The following is a 22,771-nucleotide window of genomic DNA, read 5'->3' on the forward strand; positions in this document are numbered from 1 at the left end:
TCCTGTCCTTAACACAGTGCCTAGGATTCATACATTGATTGGGCAGGATTTTATTGTCAATTATGAGCAATTGTATGACCAAGTTGAGCAAGATAAACCCTGCTCTAGATTAGACTACTAGTTCACAGTCTAGTAGGGGAGAAAGTATGTACACGAATCATTAACATGCAGAGTGATACATTAATGAATGTATATACCAGGTAGAGCAGTGACTCTGCCTGGGGTTGTATTCCTGAGGAAGTAACTAGTCAGCTGAGCTATTCAACAAGCATTAGGCATTAATTATGCTGGTGATGTGCTGGATGGCTAGTGAATAGAAAATTGAATAGAAAGAGCATTTACCTTCCTTCCAAAGATTTACAATCTTGAATGAATTTGAGTAACAATGGCACAGGTAGTCAATAAGGTAGCAAGGCTGATAGCCAATGGGGTAAACTGTTAAAATATTGAACTCTTCTATACCAGTGGTAAATAGCAGCCACTACCAGCACCTGTCTATTTGTTCTTCACTCTACCTCCCCTTAGTACTCCCAAATCCCCTCTTATATGACCCATAGACCCTCCTGTGTTCCAGCAAGTAAAGGGTCAATACCCTTATGCACTAAACATTTTACACATAATTCCAAGGGAGGCACTTTGCCAAGAAAGAAAAAAAATTACAAGTTTTGAAATAGCAGTATTTGGTAAACTGCAGTTAAAAGCCAGGCTATGAAGTTCAAGTTGGGAAAAAGAGAAAATGGAACTGAAGAATTGAGAAGGGCAATGAAGAGCCACAGAAAAATTTTAGGCAGATCTGCTTTAAAAAAAAATTCTGTCCAACATTAGTATATACATTAGTATATAAGTGCTCATTAATATTTGTTGAATGTGATTATGCTAATACAAACCTCTAACCAATGGGAGAAAAAGAAGCTTTCATAAACACAGACTTAGATGCAGGGAATTTACTCCCTTATCCATACAAACTACAGACTCTATTATTCTACTATAACTTTGCAGTTGGTGATTTCAGTATTGCAGACGTGAATACTGAGAAATAATTAGGGGAAGAAAATCAAACGTGGTTGATCTGGACTGTTTTTTCTTCTATTTCACTCAGAACTTTTAAACACATAGCATGACTAAATGCAGATAAAGGGGTTTACCCATCATTGTGAATAGGCATGAGATCACTCAGAAATGTTGGATTAAAAAGGGCCAATAAGAAAGGCTTGACTGTATGCAAGTATCGATAGAATGGGTTCTCCATTATTTTAATTCCTTATTTTCAGAAGAGATAAGAAATTCCTCATTAATGGATGTACTCAATGAGATTTAAATACTCAAAACAGGACCTTAGCAAATCATTGTTTTATTTTAACATCACTGTTTACTGTTCTTCCTAACTGGCAGTTACTGCTTTGTAGATACTACAAATCACAATATAATTCCCATCATTATATGTATAATATGTGTTCCTTCTTGTTCTACCTTAACAGTAAGTGACAAATACATCATTTTTATTGAATATTTTCAATTTATTTCAGCAGCAAGCACCAAAATCAAAACCCAACAATCAATATAATAAGTAACAAATAATCTGAAATTTAGCCCCATTAAGACATGTGGGTGCAATATTTTTATATTCCCAAAGGTCTGCATATTTTATGGGCATTAAACAACAGGGAACTAAAATTTAACACAAAATCAGGTGCCATTTAATACTTTTAACATTTGAAAATTATTTATTTAATAATACAGATCGTCTTAATGTGCTGTAAATGTTTCTCGCACAGCATCATACTGTCAGAAGTTTTTCCCTTTTGGAGGCTTCTTTTTTCCATTCCTCTCCAGTAACTGGCCTCCCAATGCCAGCAACTCAGGTAGATTCATGCAGTCATTCCTCTTCTCTCTGTACTGGTAAGCGCTCTGGAGGAAGAACAGATTCCAATTTCTGCCAGCGCTCCGGGGGCCACAGGATATGTGTGGCATGGGCATGCAGAAGTCCTAGGGAAACCTGAATTCATGAGAAACAGAAAGAAAGCAATAGAGAGATCATTTTATAAGAATCATTATTAATAGCTTGAAAGCAGAATTTAATCCAGGTTTAAGATTCCATGGAAAAGTGATGATGAATAAAAAAAAATAGTAAACACATTTTGTAGCCATTGAAATACAAAGAAAAAAACAGTAAGCACTTATATAGCATTTTTCTAGGTGCTATTGTATGTAAACTCCTTTAATCCTCACAAAAACCATTTGAGGTAGGTTCTGTTAGTATTTCCCTTTTACAGATGAGAAAGCAAAGCTCAAAGAGGTTAAAAAACTTGCCAAAAGTCATACAGCCACCAAGCGGTTAGTCTGTCTTTAGAACCAAGCAGTTTGACTCCAGATTCCACCATCTTAACCATTAGCCTCAAGAGCCTATTTGCATAGACCCAGGAAGCATAAATCTGGTGTATATTCTCAGAGTTTCCCACAGAGTCATTGGTATCCTAGAGAGACTCTCTTTATGGAAAAATCACAGAGTCCTAAAAAATACATATATTTTGTGAAAAACATTGTCCCACCTACTAGATGAGCAGCAGGAGTTAGGTGTGAGACTGGGTGGGCTGTCTCCATGGAGAGTACACTGAGTAACACGGATCTAGTACTCATGGAGAGAGGTGGAAAACAAAGAGAAAGCAAACAAAGTGGGATGGGTAGCGAGGAAAAATAATAAAGTATATAGATCATGGCAGATGGTAAAGAATCCCCATCAGCCGAGGCGAGCAGAGATTGGTGAGGATGGAAGAGGAGGTGAGGGGGAGGACTTAAGCCTGAGCCCAAAGACAGGAAGGGAGCCCTTAAACATCTTAAATCTTCTTAAAGACAACAATTTCAGCAAACAGGAGAACATAGCAAACTTGTTTAAAAGGCAGATCAGGGTCTTATGTTAAGAGATTACCCTTCAACAGGTTTGAAGGAGGGCCTGGAAATCTGTGTTTTTAAAAAAATTGTTGTTGTATAGTTACTATCAGGTGATATTTTAATGGTATTTAGAAGCTTACAAAATACACTCATATTTAGCACATATTTACTGAGTGCCAGTTATAAAGTAATACTATATGTCCACTTTATTTACCATTTTATTTTCAAATGTTTTTCCTATAAATTGGACTTCCACAGAGATTAACATAAAACATTCCTTTCACTGAAGCTCTTCTATTTGCTATCACATGAATTCAAGAAGTCTCTTCTATTTGCTATCGTATGTATTAAAAAAAAATCACATTGTCTAGGGACTCGAAGATGGAGCTGGATGTCAGGGAAGGCTTCCAAAAAGATAATCAAAAACACATTGTTTACACAGAAGAAGAAGAAGAAAAATCTTTTAACAACAACTTGAAATACAAACTAAATAAGCACGAAGGGTAGCAAGAAGCCCTTGGGCTCAATAAAGGTTTTTTTTTCTTCTACTTGTTATTTTGAAAATCAGACCTGTAAAAAATTTGAAAGTGTGGTACAAAAAACAGCTACCATCAAAAGTAAGCATTTACATTTTGCTGCATTCATTTCTTTCTCATTTTATGTGTATGTACATATATGTTACATATACATAGCTACTTCTTCTAAACTGTTTAATAGTTGTTGACATCATGCTAAATTTATCCCTGAATACTTCAACCTATATCTCCTGAGAACAAAGACCGTTTCATATATGAACACAATACCATTATTATACACAAGATATTTAATGTAGATACAATATTACTTATTACGTCGTCCATATTCAAAATTTTCCAGTTGTCCCAGTGATGTCTTTTACAGCCATTATTTTAAAAATTCAAGGTCTAATCAAGGGTCACAAATTGCATTTGGTGGTCATCTCTTTGCTTCGGTTTACATTTAATTTCTTTTAATCTGGAGTCCCGGCAAGCCACCTTATAAAATGTCCTGTATCTGAAATTGCTTGATTTTTTTCCCTCATGACTAGAGTCAAGTACCATCAAATCAGGAGGTACAAAATGTCGGTGCGTCTCATTGTTGTGATGCCAAGTTTGATCCCTTAAGGCAATATTGACTAGATTTCTCCATCATAAATAAATCTTTTTCCTTCTGTAATTAATAACTCTGTGAGATATTTTGTAATAATGTAAATATCCTATATGCCAGCTATATTTCATCTAATTGTGTTAACATTCATTGATGATCCTGTCTGAATCACTTATTACATTAGGGATTACAAAAATAATGATTTTCCAAATCGATTCCTTCTTTTGCATTTATTAGTTGGCATTGTTCTCTAAAAAAAAAGTGCTTTCCCTTTCACCCTGCCTCTATTGTAATATCAAGAAGTCTTTTTTTTAAGTCAAAATCTGTGACTACTTTTTATTTATCTGTTTGATGCTCAAATGTCTTAAGTTTGGCCAGTGGGAGCTCTATGTGTCCTTCGGACACGTCTTCATCAGTATTTTAGCACTACCTTACTTTTTGGCACTATTAGTTGTTACAGGCTTACCTTGCACCTTATACCTGTTCCCCTGAGATCAGATATTTCTTTAAAGTGCCTTGGTTTCTTTTAGCAAGGAATACTACTTAGAAACCAAGATTTGGTACTAGGTGTGCTCAGTGCTCCTGGGGTGTCAATATTCTATGCCATTTCAGGGAATACACATAAAAAATCCAATACCACAAAGTTCTCCCTCACCTTCTGCACTCCATATTTTATCTCCCTTCTTCCACAGTGATCACCCTGGCTCCCCACAACATTAACACATTTACTTATTTATACTTTCCTAAAATATACTCAAAATAGTTTCAAGGTGACACACTACAACCATTACCAACAATAAATCTGCTGAGTACAAATTAAGATTTCTGTGTAATTATTGTAGTCCTTAAAATATATCTTATTTTAAGGGTGTACTTGTAGGCTGGAGTGCAGTGGCACGATCTTGGCTCACTGCAAGCTCCGCCTCCCAGGTTCATGACATTCTCCTGCCTCAGCCTCCTGAGTAGCTGGGACTACAGGCACCTGCCACCACGCCCAGCTAATTTTTTGTATTTTTAGTAGAGAGGGGGTTTCACTGTGTTAGCCAAGATGGTCTCGATCTTCTGACCTAGTGATCCACCTGCCTTGGCCTCCCAAAGTGCTGGGATTACAGGTGTGAGCCACTGCGCCTGGCCTGGAATAAATTCTTTTTTTTCTCCCCAGTATAGTTATGTTACTGTTTGATATAGAGGTAGGCTTATTTGTTTCTATTTATACTCAATTTTAGAGTTTGCTTTTGTTACCCATTTTTGATTCCATTTTATTTTTGAATATATATAAATTTACATCATTCAAAAGTTAAGATTATTTTTTAAAGATGTGGTAGGCAGAATGATGCCTCCCCGCCACTGTCCTGGCAAAAGATGTCCACATCTTAATTGCCAGAAGCTGTGAATATGTTAGAGAATAAAGAAGAATTAAGATGCTGACCAGTTGACCTTAAGATAACAAGAATATTCTCTATTATTTTATGGGCCTGAATGTAATCACAAGGGTCCTAAACAGTGAAAGCAGGAGGCAGAAGGGTCAGATTCAAAGAGATTTGAAAATGCAGTGCTGCTGGCTTTGAAGGTGGAGAAAAGGACCATGAGCCAAGGAATGCAGGCAGCCTCTCGAAGCTAGAGAAAGGAAGGAGATGAATTATCCTCTGGAACTTTCAGAAGGAATGCAGCCCTGTTGACATCTTAACTTTAGCCCAGTGAGACCCATATTGGACTTTTGACCTCCAGAACTGTAAAACAGTACATTTGTGTTGTTGTAAGGAGCTACATTTATGGGAATGTATTAGATCAGCAATAGGAAACTAAAACAAAAAGTATACAAAGAGAAATCCCACTCCCATCTTCCACCCCATCCCCAATAGGTAACTAATTTTATTAGTTTCTGGTTTGTTGTTTCTGTGTTTCCTTTTTGAAGAGGAAAAAAAGCAAATAAGGATACATACATATTCCTTTTTCCCTTTTAGACTTATACCAAAGGTAACATGCTATACTTTCTTGTGCACCTTGCTTTTACTCTCAACAGTATATCCTGGAAGCTACCTCTATCACTTCACAGAAATGAAGTCTGTGTTTTTTTTTAAAGTCTCCTCACCCCACCTAACCCTAGTGATTCTGCTGATTACTCAATTGGGGAACCTAAATCTGTAGTTTCCACTTTGTTTCACGTCTCGAAAAGGTAAACCTAATCAACTTTAAAGAATCCCTTGAATGTATTCCAGAACATCCTAAAAAACCATTCCATCTATGTTAACTGCCAGGAAATACTTCCCTAGACCTAAATGATCTGTCATATTGCAGTTTTTATCCAGTTTTGTTCTTATCTGAGCTCAGCAGAGTTGGAAAACAGCTGGTCTCCATCTCTTCTACAATAACCCTTTTTAAAATGTGATAGCTGCTACTCAGATGTACCTCAAGCCTTTATTTGCTCAAGATGTTTAACTTTTTTCATAAGGGTGATTTGCCAGTCTCCTAACTTGGCTGAACTCTTGCCAATATATCTGCTTGCCTGCTTAGCTTTGGACTCAGTTTTGGGCATAGTGATTCAATTTTTTTTTAATCAACACTCATTTTACCAAAACCAATCTTAGAATTCTTTTATTTTAAACATTTATTAAGGCTACTACTCTTGCTTCCTGAAAAAAATAATTCATCTTCACAATGATGAATGATGAGAATTCTATCAGATAGCATCAATATTGCTTCAAAACATGGTATGGGAATGTAAAATTCAGGGTTTCTTTTTTTAATACTGAGAATAATAGAGAGAGAGTGTCTGTTCATCCTCCATAGTGTCTTGTCATGGATCTTCATTTTTTAAAATTGATATGTCTACAGGCAGGCAAAGAGTATAGTGAATATAGAAAGAGATAAAAATCCAGAAATACAGGAACTTTGTAAAAATTAAAAGTTATCCTTCAGATACAGTTTTGGCTTGCATATTGGCTGTATTAGCTAGGTTCTCCAGAGAAACTGAACCAACAGTATGTGTGTGTATATCTATATATATATATCTATATCTATCTATATATATATATAGAGGGAGAGAGAGAGAGAGAGAGAGAGAGAGATTTATCTTTAAGGAATTAGCAAATGTGATTGTGGAGGCTTGGCAAGTCCAAAATCTGACAAGGAGGGTCAGCCGACTGGAGACCCAGGAAAAAGTTGCAGTTCATTGCAGTTCGAGTCCAAAGGCAGACTGCTTGTGAACCAGAAGAGTCAATGTTGCAGTTGAGGTCTGAAGACGATCTGCTGGTGTGTTCCTTCTCACTCAGGGGAAGTCATCCTGTTGTTCTATTCAGGCCTTCAACTGATTGAAGAGGCTTACCCACATTACAGAGAGTAATCTGCTTTACTCAAAGTCGATCAATTTAAATGTAAATCTCAATCAAAAGCACCCTCAAAGAAACATCCAGAATAATGTTCGACCAAAGATCTGGGCACACTGGCACAGCCAAGCTGACACATAAAATTCACCATCACACATGACAAATAAAATCTTCCTGCTCTTTGCTTACTCAGTGTTACACACTCAGTGCTTACTCTATGCGGGGCAGTGTTCTGAATGACTTACACATACTGACTCATTTAATTCTCACAATAACCCATGGGGTAAATACTGTTACTGCCTCTATTTCATAGCCGAGGTAGTCTAGGTGCAGCAATGTATTTTTTGAGCTGAGACTCAAATACATGAACTCTGGTTCTAGAAGCTTTCTATCAGGATCACCATATCATTCATCATCCAAATGAAACACTTCTGGCAGTCCAAGGGGGTGCTATTTTAATTAAGTCAGGATAATAAAAATAAATCAGGACTGTCCTTGACAAATCAGAATAAGTTGCCCTAATATAGTTGCTTCTCAATACTGCTAGGTCCCACATTCTTTCCTGAAAAAAATAGACTCATCAATAAGTAAGTACACATTGTTATGTGCTAAATTGTGTTCCCTCAACTTTATATGTTGAAGTCTTAACTCCTAATACCTCAGAATGTGACTGCGTTTGGATATGGAAACTTTAAAGGGATAATTAAGTTAAAATGAGGCCTGAAGGCAACTGGATTAGTGACCTTATGAGAAGAGGAGATTATGACACACAGAGAAACACCAGAAGCACATGTGCACACAGAGAAGGTCATGTGAGAACACAGCAAGAAGGTGGCCATCAACAGCCAAGGAGGGGGACTATAGAAAAAAACCAAACATATACTGAACCCTTGATCTTGGACTTCTAGTTCCAGAATTGTCAGAAAATAAATCTCTGTTGTTTAAGCCACAATCTGTGGTATTTTGTTATGAGAGTCCTAGCAAGCTAATATACACATGAATTAAAAAAACACTGTGCAGCTGGGTGTGGTGGCTCATGCCTGTAATCCCAGCACTTTGGCAGGCCGAGGTGGACAGATCACTTGAGGTCAGGAGTTTGAGACGAGCCTGGCCAACATGGCAAAACCCTGTCTCTACTAAAAATACAAAAATTAGCCAGATGCAGTGGTGCCTGCCTGTAATCCCAGCTACTCACCAGGCTGAGGCAGAAGAATTGCTTGAACCCAGGAATCAGAGGTTGCAGTGAGCCGAGATCATGCCACTGCACTCCAGCCTCGGTGACACAGCAAGACTCCGTCTCAAAAAAAAAAAAAAAAAAAAAAAAGAAAAAACCCAAACAACACTGTGCTAGAAGTCAGGTCCATGAAATGTCCTAATACTTACTCCTCAAAATAGGGGAACAAAGAAATATGTTGAGAGAAAAACAAAACCATTTTTGCTTTAAAGAAAAAGAGAGAGATGCTTAAGTATAAATAACTCTTCCAATAGGTTAAATACTTTGAACAACCAACCTAACATCTTATTGGAACTTGATTCTCCCCTCTCCTTACTTATTTGTGTCCCACGTGTAACTGTGTCTCCTTCAATGGATTCACATTTTTCAGGTATAAGAAAGTTACTTTTACAGTAAATTTCAAAACACAATAGCAAAAGCATATTAAATGAACCCTGCAACCCTGAGCAGATCATTGCATTTTCAGTATCTATTGAATGTGAAGATAAGTTCACCTACATGTCTTAATAGAACTCTTGTAAAAACTTGCCCCTATGGTAGAGTGGGAGGGCACTGAGCCCACAGATTGGAAATTCATAATCTAGAATAGTAGTCACCAAACTGTTTTGATTATGCATCAGCAGAAAATTTGAGGATTCATCTTTATTATTTATGTTAAAATTACATATATGCTATTAACAATCCATAAAATCAAATGTTAATATGGCTTAGATTCTTATTTTAGATACAAATAGTAGTTCTAATATTTTTTTCTTGCCTCCCATGGATCACTGTATTCACTACTTGACTATTCCTGCTTCCCACTTTAGCAATCTCTGTTTTAGGAAACACCAAAATTACTGGCTGGAAAGTGATCCGGGATATCAGTTAATGGGTTTGTTTTGCCCACACAATGCCAACGAACCACATGGACTAAATTTGCACTGAATTGCCTGTCTTTGATTGAGTTGGCTCCACTGAGAAGTTATTTTGGCATCTGGTAGACACAGTCTTCATGAGCCCAGCCTTTCCTTCAGATGCCAGGGGGACAGGTGTGTGTGGCTTTTGTTCCCTCCCCTCCCTTTCCACAAACCTATAGTCTACCTAACATTCTTTCATTTCTTGGCTTCAGGTAGTTTCACCTTCTCTTGAGGGAAAGGCTTGCAAGGACAAGATAAGGACAAGCAAATGCAAAAGAGCCTTGAGTTGGGATAGAGGAAAAAACACAGGAAAGAGAATCAGGAAGAACAAGACTATTAGCAGGAGGAACGACATTTTTAAAAAGATGTTCAGGCACTTCTACCATGTGAGGGGCCCTCACCAGACGCTGAATTTGCTAGCCCCTTAATCTTGGATTTCCTAACCTCCAGAACTGTGAGCAATACATTTCTGTTTAGAAGCTAAAAAAAAAAAAAGATGTTCAGAACTTGTATTAGTCCATTATCATGCTGCTAATAACTAATAAAGACATACCCAAGACTGGGTAATTTATAAAGGAAAGAGGTTGAATTGGCTCACAGTTACTGTGAGGAAACTTACAATCATAGCAGAAGGGGAAGCAAACATGTCCTTCTTCACATGGTGGCAGCAAGCAGAAGTGCTGAGCAAAAGGGGGAAAGCCCTTTATAAAACCATCAGACCTCATGAGACTCACTCACTATCACAACAACAGCATAAGGGTGATTGACCCCATGATTCAATTACCTCCTACCAGGTCCCTCCCATGACATATGGGGATTGTGGGAATTACAATTCAGGATGAGATTTAAGTGGGGACACAACCAAACCATATCATTCCACACCCAGCCCCTCCCAAATCTCATGTCCTCTCATTTCAAAACACAATCGTGTCTTTCCAACAGTCCCCCAAAGTCTTAAATCACTCCACCATTAACTCAAAAGTTTAAGTCCAAAGTCTCATCTGAGACAAGGCAAGTCCTTTCCGCCTATTAGCCTGTAAAATCATAAGCAAGTTAGTTACATCCTAGATACAATGAGGGTACAGGCATTGGGTAAATACACCCATTCCAATGGGACAAATTGGACAATACAAAGGGACTACAGGCCCCATGCAAGTCTGAAATCCAGTAGGGTAGTCATTAAACCTTAAAGTTCCAAAATGATTCTCCTTTGACTCCATGTCTCATATCCAGGTCACGCTGATGCAAGAGGTAAGCTCCAATGGCCTTGGGCAGCTCTGTCCCTGTGGCTTTGCAGGGAACACCTCTCCTTCTGGCTGCTTTCATGGGGCGGTGTTGAGTGTCTGCAGCTTTTCCAGGTGCGCAATGCAAGCTGTCAGTGGATCTACCATTTTGGGGTCTGGAGGATGGTGGCCCTCTTCTCACAGTTCCACGAGGCAGTGCCCCAGTGCGGACTCTGTGTGAGGGCTCCAACCCCACATTTCCCTTCCACACTGCCCTAGCAGAGGCTCTTCATGAGAGCTCCCCATCTGCAGCAGACTTCTTCCTGGACATCCAGGCATTTCCATATATCCTCTGAAGTCTAGATGGAGGTTCCCAAACCTCAATTCTTGACTTCTATGCATCTGCAGGCCCAACCACATGGTAGCTGCCAAGGCTTGGGGCTTGTACCCTCCGAAGAAATGGTCTGAGGTGTACCTTGGCCCCTTTTAGCCACAATTGAATCCAAAGCATCTGGGACTCAGGGCACCATGTCCTGAGGCTGCTTAGAGCAGGCAGGTCCTGGGCCCAGCCCATGAAACCATTTTTCCCTCCTAGGCCTCCAGGCCTGTGATGGGAGGGGCTGCCATGATGGTCTCTGACATGCCCTGGAGACATTTTCCTCATTGTTTTGGCAATTAACATTGGGCTCCTCATTACTTATGCAAATTTCTGCAGCTGGGTTAAATTTTTCCCAAGAAAATGAGTTTTTCTTTTCTACCGCATCATCAGGCTGCAAATTCTCCAAACTTTCTACTCTGTTACCTCTTGAATGCTTTGCTGCTTAGAAATTTCTTCCAGCAGATACCCTAAATCATCTCTCTGAAGTTTAAAGTTCCACAGATCTCTAGGGCAGGGGGAAAATGCCACCAGTCTCTTTGCTAAAGCATAACAAAAGTCATCTTTGCTCCAGTTCCCAACAAGTTCCTCATCTCCATTTGAGACCACCTCAGCCTAGATTTTATTGTCCACATCACTAACAGTATTTTGCTCAAAGCTATTAAACAAGTCTCTAGGAAGTTCCAAACTTCCCCATATCTTTCTGTCTTCTAAGCCCTCCAAGTCTCTAGGAAGTTCCAAACTTTCTCACACTTTCCTGTCTTTTTCTGATCCCTCTAAACTGTTCCAACCTCTGCCTGTTACACAGTTCCAAAGTTACTTCTACTTTTTGGGGTATCTTTAAGCAGAACCCCACTCCCAGTACCAACTTACTGTATTAGGCCATTCTCACACTGCTAATAAAGACCTACTTGAGACTGTATTTACAAAGGATAGAGGTTTAATTGACTCACAGTTCAGCATGGCTGGAGAGGCCTCAGGAAACTTACAATAATGGCAGAAGGGGAAGCAAGCATGTCCTTCTCCATATGGCGGCAGCAAGAAGTGTCAAGCAAAAGGGGGAAAGCCCCTTATAAAACCACCAGATCCCATGACAACTCAGTCACTATCATGAGAACAGCATGAGGGAAACCGCCTCCATGATTCAAATACCTCCCACCAGGTCCCTCCCATGACACATGGGGATTATGGGAACTATAATTCAAGATATGATTTGGGTGGGGACACGGCCAAACCATGTCAGAACTAGAGCCAGTGTCAGAAGATGATCAATGTCAGGTATGAGGAATGAGGTGAAGCACAACACTTTTAAATCCATTTGATTAAAATATTTTGTAAGCAGGAGAAACAACCTGCACTTTTAGCAAATAAAATATTTTGATGAATTTTACTTAGCAGCGTAAGAAGAGAGAGAAATTTCCAAATAAACAAAGCAGCAGTCAGATGATATTTATTCTACAGTATTAAATTACCTACAATTATGTTTGAAAGTCAAAACGAACTGAAACAATATCCAAAATTTGAAATGTTGTTCTAAAATAAGTACTGATTTCTCAATGCTTAAAGAAATGTCAGCTCTCCAATCTGATATCAAAGGTCCTTCACAGTCACATCCTTCCAAACTCATCTTCATGATTTCTCAGTACAAGTACTCTACTCTCAGGGCCTCTCCAGAGCCCCTACAACAGGACAAACCATATCTATCTGCCTGCTTCTGATTACTGTTGTCCTTCCAGTTTGTAATCCTCTTCCTTAGATCCCTGGATCTCTCTTGTAAGACCCAATTCAGTCCTGACTCTTCCATGGAGTCCCTCCCAGCCACTCCAATTCATATCCATTTGTTCCTGACCAAGGAATCAAGGCCTGGTATATGGTCTCCCCAATATCCAGTTCTTCCCAATATAAAGATCAATATATTTGAGTTAAATATATTTTTTATAAAGTAGCACAACTCTTATTTTCTTGACCTCCCACCTTTGGATCCAGAGGATTACACAGCTATCACCCAGTGTTTTCTCTTAGAATGTATAAGGCTAGTGGTGAGTATAAGGCTAGTGAGATATCATCAAAAGTGGTGACCCCTTTTGGAACATAACTTATCTGCCAGTGATCCCTACCTTCAGGTCCTTGTTTAAAGGGGAAACCAATGGTTCAGGCCCCAACTTAATTCAAATGAACAAAATGAGCATAGTGGTGGCTACATCCTTTATCAGGCTCAAAAAAAACAGGCTCAGTTCTCCCATAGTTTTTCTCTTCTTAAATGCAATTGTATTTCATCAAAGGCAGAACCCACTCCTCCTGGGCCTCTTACTACAAGGTTGTCGCATCAGAAAACCGATTTTCTTCTCACTGGTTTAGTTATTTCTGAGTCTCCTTAATGAGATTTTGAAAACATTATTATTGGGTTAATAAATGTTTCTTGCTTAAAGGAACAAAGTTTAATAATATAGGAACCAAAACATTTGTGTGGTTAGGTCAGCAATGACCAATACAAAGTAATTTACTTTCTTATCATAGTACTTACAGCTTTAAAATAAGTTTTAAATAAAACTTACAGTTTTAAAATAAATTTGGTACCTCATCAAAATAAGATAATCACAAATGAAACTTTAAGGAATTCCCTAAGCATAGTGTGACCATGCAATCTATTACCCAAATTAGGACACTTAAGAGTGAAGGGGGTTATTAATAATTAAACTGGGACAGTAGGTGTAAACCAAGGTGGCTCTAGGATATATAGTCATCCTACTTACGTGTCATCCCATTATTTTGACAAGTGAACATTTATTGACTATTGTTATACTCTGAGGGCCTTATATATACATAACCTCTCTTACTACTAAAATTAAACCTGCAGTATAGATATTACTAATTGCATTTTGCAAAAAAAAAAAAAAAAAAAAAAAAAAAACAAAGCTCAGAATTACTAAATAACCTGATGAAGGCTATAAGGCTAGTAAATGATAGAAGCAAGATTTGAAATAGGCATAGTTCAAAATTCATGCTGCTCCCATAATAAGGTACTGTTTCTTCTGTGACGTTATGTAATAATTTATGTTTCCATCTCTATAGAAAGGGTCAGTAAACATTTTCTCTAAAGGGTCAGAGAGTAAATATTTTAGGCTTACAGGCTGTATGATCTCTGTTGCAACTACTCAACTCTGTACTTGCAGTACAAAACAGGCATGGGCAATATGTTAGCGAATATAACATTTGTTCCAATGAAACTTGATTTACAAAAACAGGCAGCGAGCTGTATTTGGCCTGAGGGCCATTGTTCACCAACCCCTGATCTATACTCTAGACCCTATAATGTCTCTGATGGGACAGGCAGAGGTTCTAGCTCACCTTTTCTATATTATAAATTAGCGCAGTGTTTTGAGCAAGATTGGGAACTACCTGTCAGCAATAAGCATTTACTGAATGAGTGAATTAAGGAGGAAAGCTTGTTTGGAAATGCTGTATTTTATTATCTGGGCATCAAGGAAATTCCTTAACCTACATTAATGGAAACATCTACAGTTCTTTAGAAGACAGTATTAAGTAACAGGAGGGTTTCCATAATCACTGACGATATACCACAATGGATTGACAGCAATCTATCCCTACAAAGGACTGTGAGATAGTCTCAAAAGTATTTTTAAAAGGTAGAATATGGAATTCCCTAGTACACTTCCTGGTACTGCACTGACAACATGCCCCAGTTCTTTCTGGATTGGGTACCACAAAGGGGGATGTTGCCCTTATAATCACCACTGAGACCAGAGCTGTGAGTGTCAAAGACAGAGCAAGGTCACTAACAAGAAGCACAGGACTTCACTTGCAGCTTCTACTGTGATGTCACGCATTCAGCATGATGCAGTGCAACAAGTGGAGGGGATGTCTTGACAGTACAGAGACACTGCTTTCCTGATCCCACCTCTCTGGTCACCATTTTTTGCTCATGTCAACATTACACATGAACAATAACAACCATAATAAAGGCACAACTTTAAAAGCAATCTAAGAGACTAAGAAAAATGAGAAGAACAAAATGATTCCTTTAATAAAATAGCATAACATTGAGATTTCTTGTGGATACCAGCAAAACAGATGCATGGTTTAAGTAAATCAAACAGAATTAGAAATAAAGGCAGGCAAAACCAAATGTCACATGGAAAAATGAGCAATTGCACTGTTAAAAATTATCAAAAAGATATTTTTTTAAAAAGACTAAAGCATATAAATGATGCTATCTACTTTATTTTAAAACATGGATTAACATATCCATATTTGAATTTTTTCACCAACATTTTTGGATACAGGAGACTAGGTTCATACAGAGAACAGTATTAGCCTATTATCCACTCACACATTCCCACGATGCTTATCTACACAGCATACAGAACAGATAAACACTACTCCCAATAAAACAAAGGCATGCACACAGAATGCTTCCATTCCACGTAAGCACTGACTGATATGCACTCAAAGACAACCTGATAAGAGCAAAGCTTTGCTTGTTTAGGTGAATGAGGTATGTGAGCATCACGTGCCAAAGAATTATGCTGAAGGCAAACAAGAAGAGCCTCAAAACTCCTACGATCTAAGCTTTGGTGAGCCAAAAAGGATAAAAGAAAAAATATACAGATAGAAAGCAATGGAGGAGTGGAGAAGGGAGGCTCTGGAAAAAAAATGGATAGATAGGTTAGTACAGGGAGGAAGAAGCAGCAGATAAGGTAACAGGCACAGAGTCAGGGGTGGCACAACGGGTGAGCTTTTTTTGTGGGAAATGAGCTACTGAGATTGCCCCCTCTGGTATCACCATCCTGTGAGACCCTAGCAATAATGATAGTTCTGGAAGCATGCCACTGTGCAGAAAGACCCAGCATCATTTTCTTCGTCCTCCCTGAACTCACAAGAGTAATGGCCCTTGCACCTAGGAATATTTCCTGTAGACAAGAACTCTTTCCTTCCTGAAGATATAATACAGGTCTGCAGTATCTTACTAGCAATTCTAAAATCGAAAGAGTTCCAAAAATATGAAGTTTTCTGTAACCCTCTGGTAGCAAAGTCTGACCTGACCTGAGCTGCTATAAAATTATAGTCTATTTATCCCACAGAGTATGCCAATTCATACTTCTGGCTGCAGAAATATTAATGTGCTTGATTCTAGAAGCTGCCCCAGTCTCTGCTGGGGGTATTATGTTACATATGGCATAGACATAGTTTAAATATGCTGTTTATAGATACTGATATCACCTTTCCAACAGCCAAAAAGTCTGAATTCTGTAGTATAAGTTTCCTAGTTTCAGATGCGATATTAACATCTTTAAATATAAGCAAAGGTGAATATTTACCAAAGAGAATAAATGTAATCAGAGATATAGGCTCAATCCTAGGTGGGATTGGCACCCTACTAGATGCTGGAAATATACAGAAGGTAATGAACATGATCTCTGTCCCTTAGGACCTCATGATCTGGTGGGAAAGACAGATGTTTAAACAAAGTTTTGAACTACAACCTGGCATGCTAGACATACAAAGGAGCCAAGTACCCCGAGAGTAGAGGTTGTAGCCAAGCCTTGGAAAGGCTCCACTGAGCAGATTCATCTAAGTTAGCTCTAAAGGATGCTGCTGACTTCACTCTCCTAAGGGCAGATCTTCACCCATGATATCCCTTGCCAGATTTTTATCTAGAACATTCTCCTAATCTTTCATTAATTTCAAAGGTGAGATAATGTGATAGGTTGATACAATGCAATATTTTGCAATTTAAAAGCAAAGCCCTATGGTTTGGAAGAGATTCGAAATGAGACTTTCTCTTTCAAAGGCCTCATTCTAGGACAAGTGTTTTCCTTCATTACCAACAATTTTAACTTTAATCATTTCAAAGCAATTTTCCTGTTCAAGACTTAGCTTTAATCAGAATGCATTTTCAGGTCACTTCATAGCCTCTTCATGCTTCTCTCTAGATAACTACGGAATCATGCATAATCATTCTAGTCCCCTCAAGACACCCTCAGTAAGTAGACAGTTCAACATTTTATGCAAAAACAGATACAAAACAGGCCTCTGGGGGTATCTCCAGCTAATTTTCATGAATTAATTTCCCAGGATTGATGTTTATGCACCAGTCTCTTTACCACATAATCAAATCATTGGAGTTGAAGTGGACTAACTCCTTATTTTGCAGCTTGATTAAGCAGGTGATGAAATACTTGAATATAATTTGGATAGTTAATAGCTCACACTATTCACAATAATCCAAGGTAGATGGATGACATTACCGACCGATGTCTCATTGTTTGCTTGTTTTCTTTCTAGTAGCTGATGTCCCACATGTTATTTTTATGTTGGAGATAAAACAGTTCATATAAATACATGAGTGGAGAGGTGTGAAAGGCTTTAAAATTGATGATGTTGTTTTAAACCACATTTAGACCAACTGGGCAGGCAGCCACCGAGACAGACTAGATTGCCATTGGTTAAGAGAGGATTTGGGATGACATGGTATCTGGTATGCACTGCCAATCCCACTGCTGTGGTGAATGCAGCTATTCCTCTGCTGGAGTTACCTCTGTTCATCTGGGTAGCTATCTGGCTTCCAGCCTCTATCTAAACATCTCCCTCTACTTCCCTTTCCTCTTTTGTCTCTACTTTCCAAATAAAAGGGGAGAGGCTTAGAAAATAAACAACCAGAAATGAAAGAAGATAAATAAAAGTAACAACTACAAAGACCAAGATAGCTGCTGTGACTAGCACCACATCTGGTGAAGAAGACAACAGGCTAACTTACACAGCTCTCATATGAGAGGACACTTCACATTTTTAAAGAGAGACTAACGTTTTCTCTGATTTAATTTTTGCAATACATTTCTAACATAGGATCTAGTACAGGACACTCTAAGTATCATAACGAACAATATTCACACATTAGGTTTCCCCAAAAAAGGCAGAAACAGAGTTCAAGTTGCTGGCAATTTGGTGAATATTATTTTGCATGAGACTAAGGTGACTTGGTCTTATATGTAATCTTCTAGACACCTAATTTATTCCAATGATAAGAACTTAGATTACACAGAGGTTTGGATAGGTAGGACACCCTTAAATTATCTTTGTTAATTATCATTTTTCTCAACTGTGTTTTTCATATATAAGATCTGTTCTAAGTTGTTCGTGGCCAGAGAAAATTCCTGATTCCAAACTATTGCTACATGTCTGCAAGTGAATGATGAGCCAGATGAGTGATCCACTCCACTCTGCCTGTCTCCTCACCCTAGAATGACACTTCGAGCGGTCAGAGCTATAACTGCAGTTCTTAATTTACACCAGAAAATTGTGTTGTTGAAGACGAAATAAAGCATAATAAAAGGTAATGGAAAAAGTGGTCTAAACCTGAGAAAAACTGACTCCTCAAGAAGAAACAGATCTAGCATGTGCTTGAAGTTTTAAATGTGCACATGGTGAAGCAAGATTTACCTCACTGAGAACATCACAGGTGTGGGCACGGCACAATTGGCAACACCAGTCTTAATGATGGCTGCATGTCTGTCCAAGTGTCCGTGAAAATAAATGTCTTCTTCTATTGCCTACTCCTCCAGCAAAATGATCCAGATATTCCTTTTCTCCACTCCCAGCAGCTAGGCGGAAGCATCTGACCAGGGCCCAGCCAATCAGATGCCCACACCTAGGACCATGAACATGAAGGGAGTGATTACTGGCAGAGACATGAGTGACAGAAAGTGTCCAGAAATACCAATCGCCATCCTCCCTGCCTTGCTCCTGTGGAGTGGCATAGGGGTGTGCTGTGTTGCTAGCTGTGAAATTCCCAAGCCTAGTTTTCATTGCAATTTTTCTGTAAGCTAGCCAATATTCTTCTAATGGCATCTGCTAAAATTAGTAAGGATTAGAAAAAAGACAAAACAAAGTGAGAATGGGTTTGGGTTGTTTGAAACTGAGATGCCGGATTGGTAGGCTGATGTGGAAATAGTGGTGAAAGAATAATGTTTATAAGGAGATTAGAAATTAACCCTAATTCCCAATTCCACAGGTGGGAAAACTGAGGCCCAGAAATGCTACCCAGAGTCACTCAGTTAGCTAGAGATGGAACTTCAAAACCTATTACTGGCTCTTAATTTGAAACCCTTTCACTATACCGATCAGTGAAATCAGGTATAGAACCCGAGAAATTGTAATTTTGTTAAGGGCCCTGCATCCATGCTTTCTACACCTGCTATTATCCTAGGGAAAAGTGAGGTCTTTCATTTTCTGCAGAAAAAAACAAATAAACATTGCACATGAAGGTTTATACACAGCCATGTCACTCTGTTTTGGAATTGTTCTGAGTTGTAGCAGCAGGGCATGTTACACGCCACTGGGCTGTAAGGAACACTTGCTGAGGGCAACAAGAAAACTAGTGATTATTACAGTAACTTGGTTATATCAATGTGCATAAATGGCCCTGAAAAATAAAGAAATGTGGTTAGACTCTTTTTACTCAACACAACAGATATGCAAAGGCCTACTACATGCAAAGCACATTGCAAGGTGTTCTATTTCATAAATGTACCAAGCTGTGTGAGACACAGAATCAGGCCTTAAAAGGCTTATAATTCACAGAGGAGGATGGTTGTCATAAGCTTGACCCATGCAATGTGTTTGGCAGAAGTGGAGAAGAGATTGTAGGAACTGAGAGTAATCTAGTGAGTAATTCAAGCCATTGAAGGATCAGGAAGAAAGACAGGTTCTCACTGGGGACATGACCTCTGGCTGCAATCTGAAGGAAAAAAAAAATGGCAAGGGAGTGGTCAGCAAGAGAATAGTCAGGAGTTTTTTGTGATGTTGCTGACAAAAGATATGATCATACATAGGAAAAGAAGAAAGAAAAATGCGTTGAGATTGAAATCCAACTTTCCTAGTTTGGCATCCAGGCCCTTCATAAATGTTCCTCTGTTCTGTTTCATTTCTCAGCACTCATCAGCTTGTAGCCTGAATCACTCTTATGTCTCCTTGAAAACTCTCAGATCTCTCACAGCACACTCTGATCTCTCACAGCTCTGGACATTTGTACATACTGTTGTTTCTGCCTCCCGGAAGGCTTTCTCTTGCTCTTTACCTAGATAACCCCTGTTCACTTTTCCACACAGTGCCTACATGCCACCTCCTTCTGGAAGGCTTCCATGACCTCTTCCCAGTTTCAACAGCTTGTGAATAATTCTAACTAATAATTATCATACTGGGCAGTGATGGTCTATTTAGTTCTTTCTGTCTTACTAGGTGTGAGCTTCTTGAAGCAGGCACTGTCTCGTATTCCAAATACATGATATAAAATAGAAAGAAGCTCAAAAGTGTTTGTCAGTTGATTAGATGAATAAACGAAACTGGAGAAAATGTGGATGTAGATTAGACACAACTCAGCAACTGATTGGATATGGGAGCTGAGAAAAGAACAAGGTGATGGGGGGATGATCATTGCTTCTCACCTGCCTGGAAAGATGGTAATGCCGTGAACAGTCACGGGATCACAGTACAAGGAGCAGATTTAGGAAATGATAAATTCAGTTTTGTATTACTGAATCTGAGAGTCCTATTGAATGCCACAGAAGATATCTTGCATGTGGTTGAAATTTCTGTGCAAGAGTTCAGGCAAGGGTGTGAAGTAGAACTTAGAGATTCAGGAGTTACCCAGTTGCACCCATGGGAACACAGTGCTCACAGAGGGAAGGAGAAGAAAGCAAGAGCACTAAGGGCAGACACCTGGGGGAACACAGCATTTCGGAGGCAATGCTAGAAAGCTACCGACTATATGCAAGAATCAATAAACTTGCCTGAACTCTTGCACAGAATTTCCAACTGCATGCAAGATATCTTCTGTGGCATTCAACAGGACTCTCAGATTCAATAATACAAAACTGAATTTATCATTTCCCAAATCTGCTCCTTGTACTGTGATCCCGTGACTGTTCACGGCATTACCATCTTTCCAGGCAGGTGAGAAGCAATGATCATCCCCCCATCACCTTGTTCTTTTCTCAGCTCCTATATCCAATCAGTTGCTGAGTTGTGTCTAATCTACATCCACATTTTCTCCAGTTTCATTTACTCATCTAATGAAACAGAACACAGGAACATTTATGAAGGGCCTGGATGCCAAACTAGGAAAGCTGGATTTCAATCTCAACGCATTTTTCTTGAATTACTGACTAGAATAACACATTCACCCTTAAATCAGAGCTCATGAGACTTATGCACAAGTAGAGAAGCATTGCTCTGCTTATAAAAAGGGGGGCATTGAGATTAGCACACAACAAAATACAGCAGTTAAAGATGAGTAGGGGAAATACTTCTAACATTACCTTTAAAACTGCAGCTATTTGTGGTTTTTTTTATTACTGAATCTATACAACATATAAAGTTCTAGATAATACCTCTTAAAATCCTGAAAATTATGTTCAGGTAGTGCAGTTATACATCTGTTCATATGCATATGACTCATATAGATTAAATGTATAATGTAAAACCTCTCAGTAGCTTAATTAAAATATCTCCTCTAATGGAAATAAATGTTACTTTATGAACATTTTGCTTTCAGAAGGGTAAGTGCAATGCTTTATATAATTTTTAGCTGACTTTTAAATGAATTTCACAAGCTTTTAATACCACTTTGGTGAGAAAGAAACTTTTGTTTAGTGAAACAAAGATGCTACCAAAAGTGGCTAATATGTATCATTTCTGAGAAATAATTGTAAAACTTTTACTTTAAATATTATGATCTATCTGTTCACTTTTTATCACATCAACTACTAAGCGAATTAAAGAAAAAGACAAGAAATTTAAACTATCATACAGATTTTTGCTACTTTTAATTTTTGTAAAGCCTCAATCTGTCCTCTTGAGAAATCATCTTGTTAATAAAGCATAGTTTGAATGACTAAAAAGTAATGTTACTGTGATCATGTTAAAGGCATATTAGTCCAATGTCAGTCCTAGTATTGATATTTAGTCCCTGAATATATAGACCTCATTGTTGTTACATTAGGAAAAATTAAGTTAATGGAGTCATTCCAGCTTTGTATGCTTTCTATTGACTCTGTGATTTTTTCTTTTTCAGATTTGAGTTCCTACAAATAATAGTTATCTTGCTTTTCTACTTTGACTACAGTAGTTAATTCAGAGAAATCTGTTTAGGGTCATTCAACATTCAATCAATAAACATGCTGGCACAAGGCTATGGCTGGGATGCTCTGTAAGACATTTGAATTTCCATATACTGAAATTGCCAAGAGTAAATAACATGTAGTCTTTTGATTTTGAATGTGCACAGTTATTGTCTGAAAGTTAATAGTAGATTATTTAAAGTTGAAATTTATAAAATGACAGATGAGCCATGTCAAATATAATATAGTAGCAATAAAATAAAACTGGTAGAGCTACCATAAACCAGAAGAAATTCCTCATGGCTAACTATGGACTGACTACTTGAGAGCAGTTTATTTACAAAAATTTTTATATTCCAAGCTGTTATTTCCTAAAGTAGACTGAACAGCAATAAGTCTTAATTCTTTTTCGTATGTTGGTTATGTATATGCCAGAGAAAAGGTTGATCATTTTAATGGTAGCCTAAGGCAAGTATAATGACAGATACAAATTAATTTTTTTAGAGCAATGTTACAAATTACCTTGAGATTACCCACTGGTATGGATTATATATAACTTTA

General features: G+C 38.3%; 1 protein-coding gene across 7 annotated transcripts in view; it reads right to left on the bottom strand.

Annotated features, from left to right (window-relative positions):
• Nucleotides 1–1,496: 1,496 nt before the first annotated feature.
• Nucleotides 1,497–22,771, bottom strand: part of IMMP2L (inner mitochondrial membrane peptidase subunit 2) — a 917,762-nt gene continuing 896,487 nt past the window's right edge. For all 7 annotated transcript variants that reach the window (XM_024249965.2, XM_024249972.2, XM_063726140.1 and 4 more), the window contains one exon: nucleotides 1,497–1,996. In XM_024249965.2, the coding sequence (XP_024105733.1) occupies nucleotides 1,877–1,996 (120 nt within the window). In that variant the 3' untranslated portion in view covers nucleotides 1,497–1,876. The remainder of the gene's footprint in view (nucleotides 1,997–22,771) is intronic.

This window comes from Pongo abelii, chromosome 6 (assembly GCF_028885655.2).
Source record: "Pongo abelii isolate AG06213 chromosome 6, NHGRI_mPonAbe1-v2.0_pri, whole genome shotgun sequence".
Taxonomy (NCBI): domain Eukaryota; kingdom Metazoa; phylum Chordata; class Mammalia; order Primates; family Hominidae; genus Pongo; species Pongo abelii.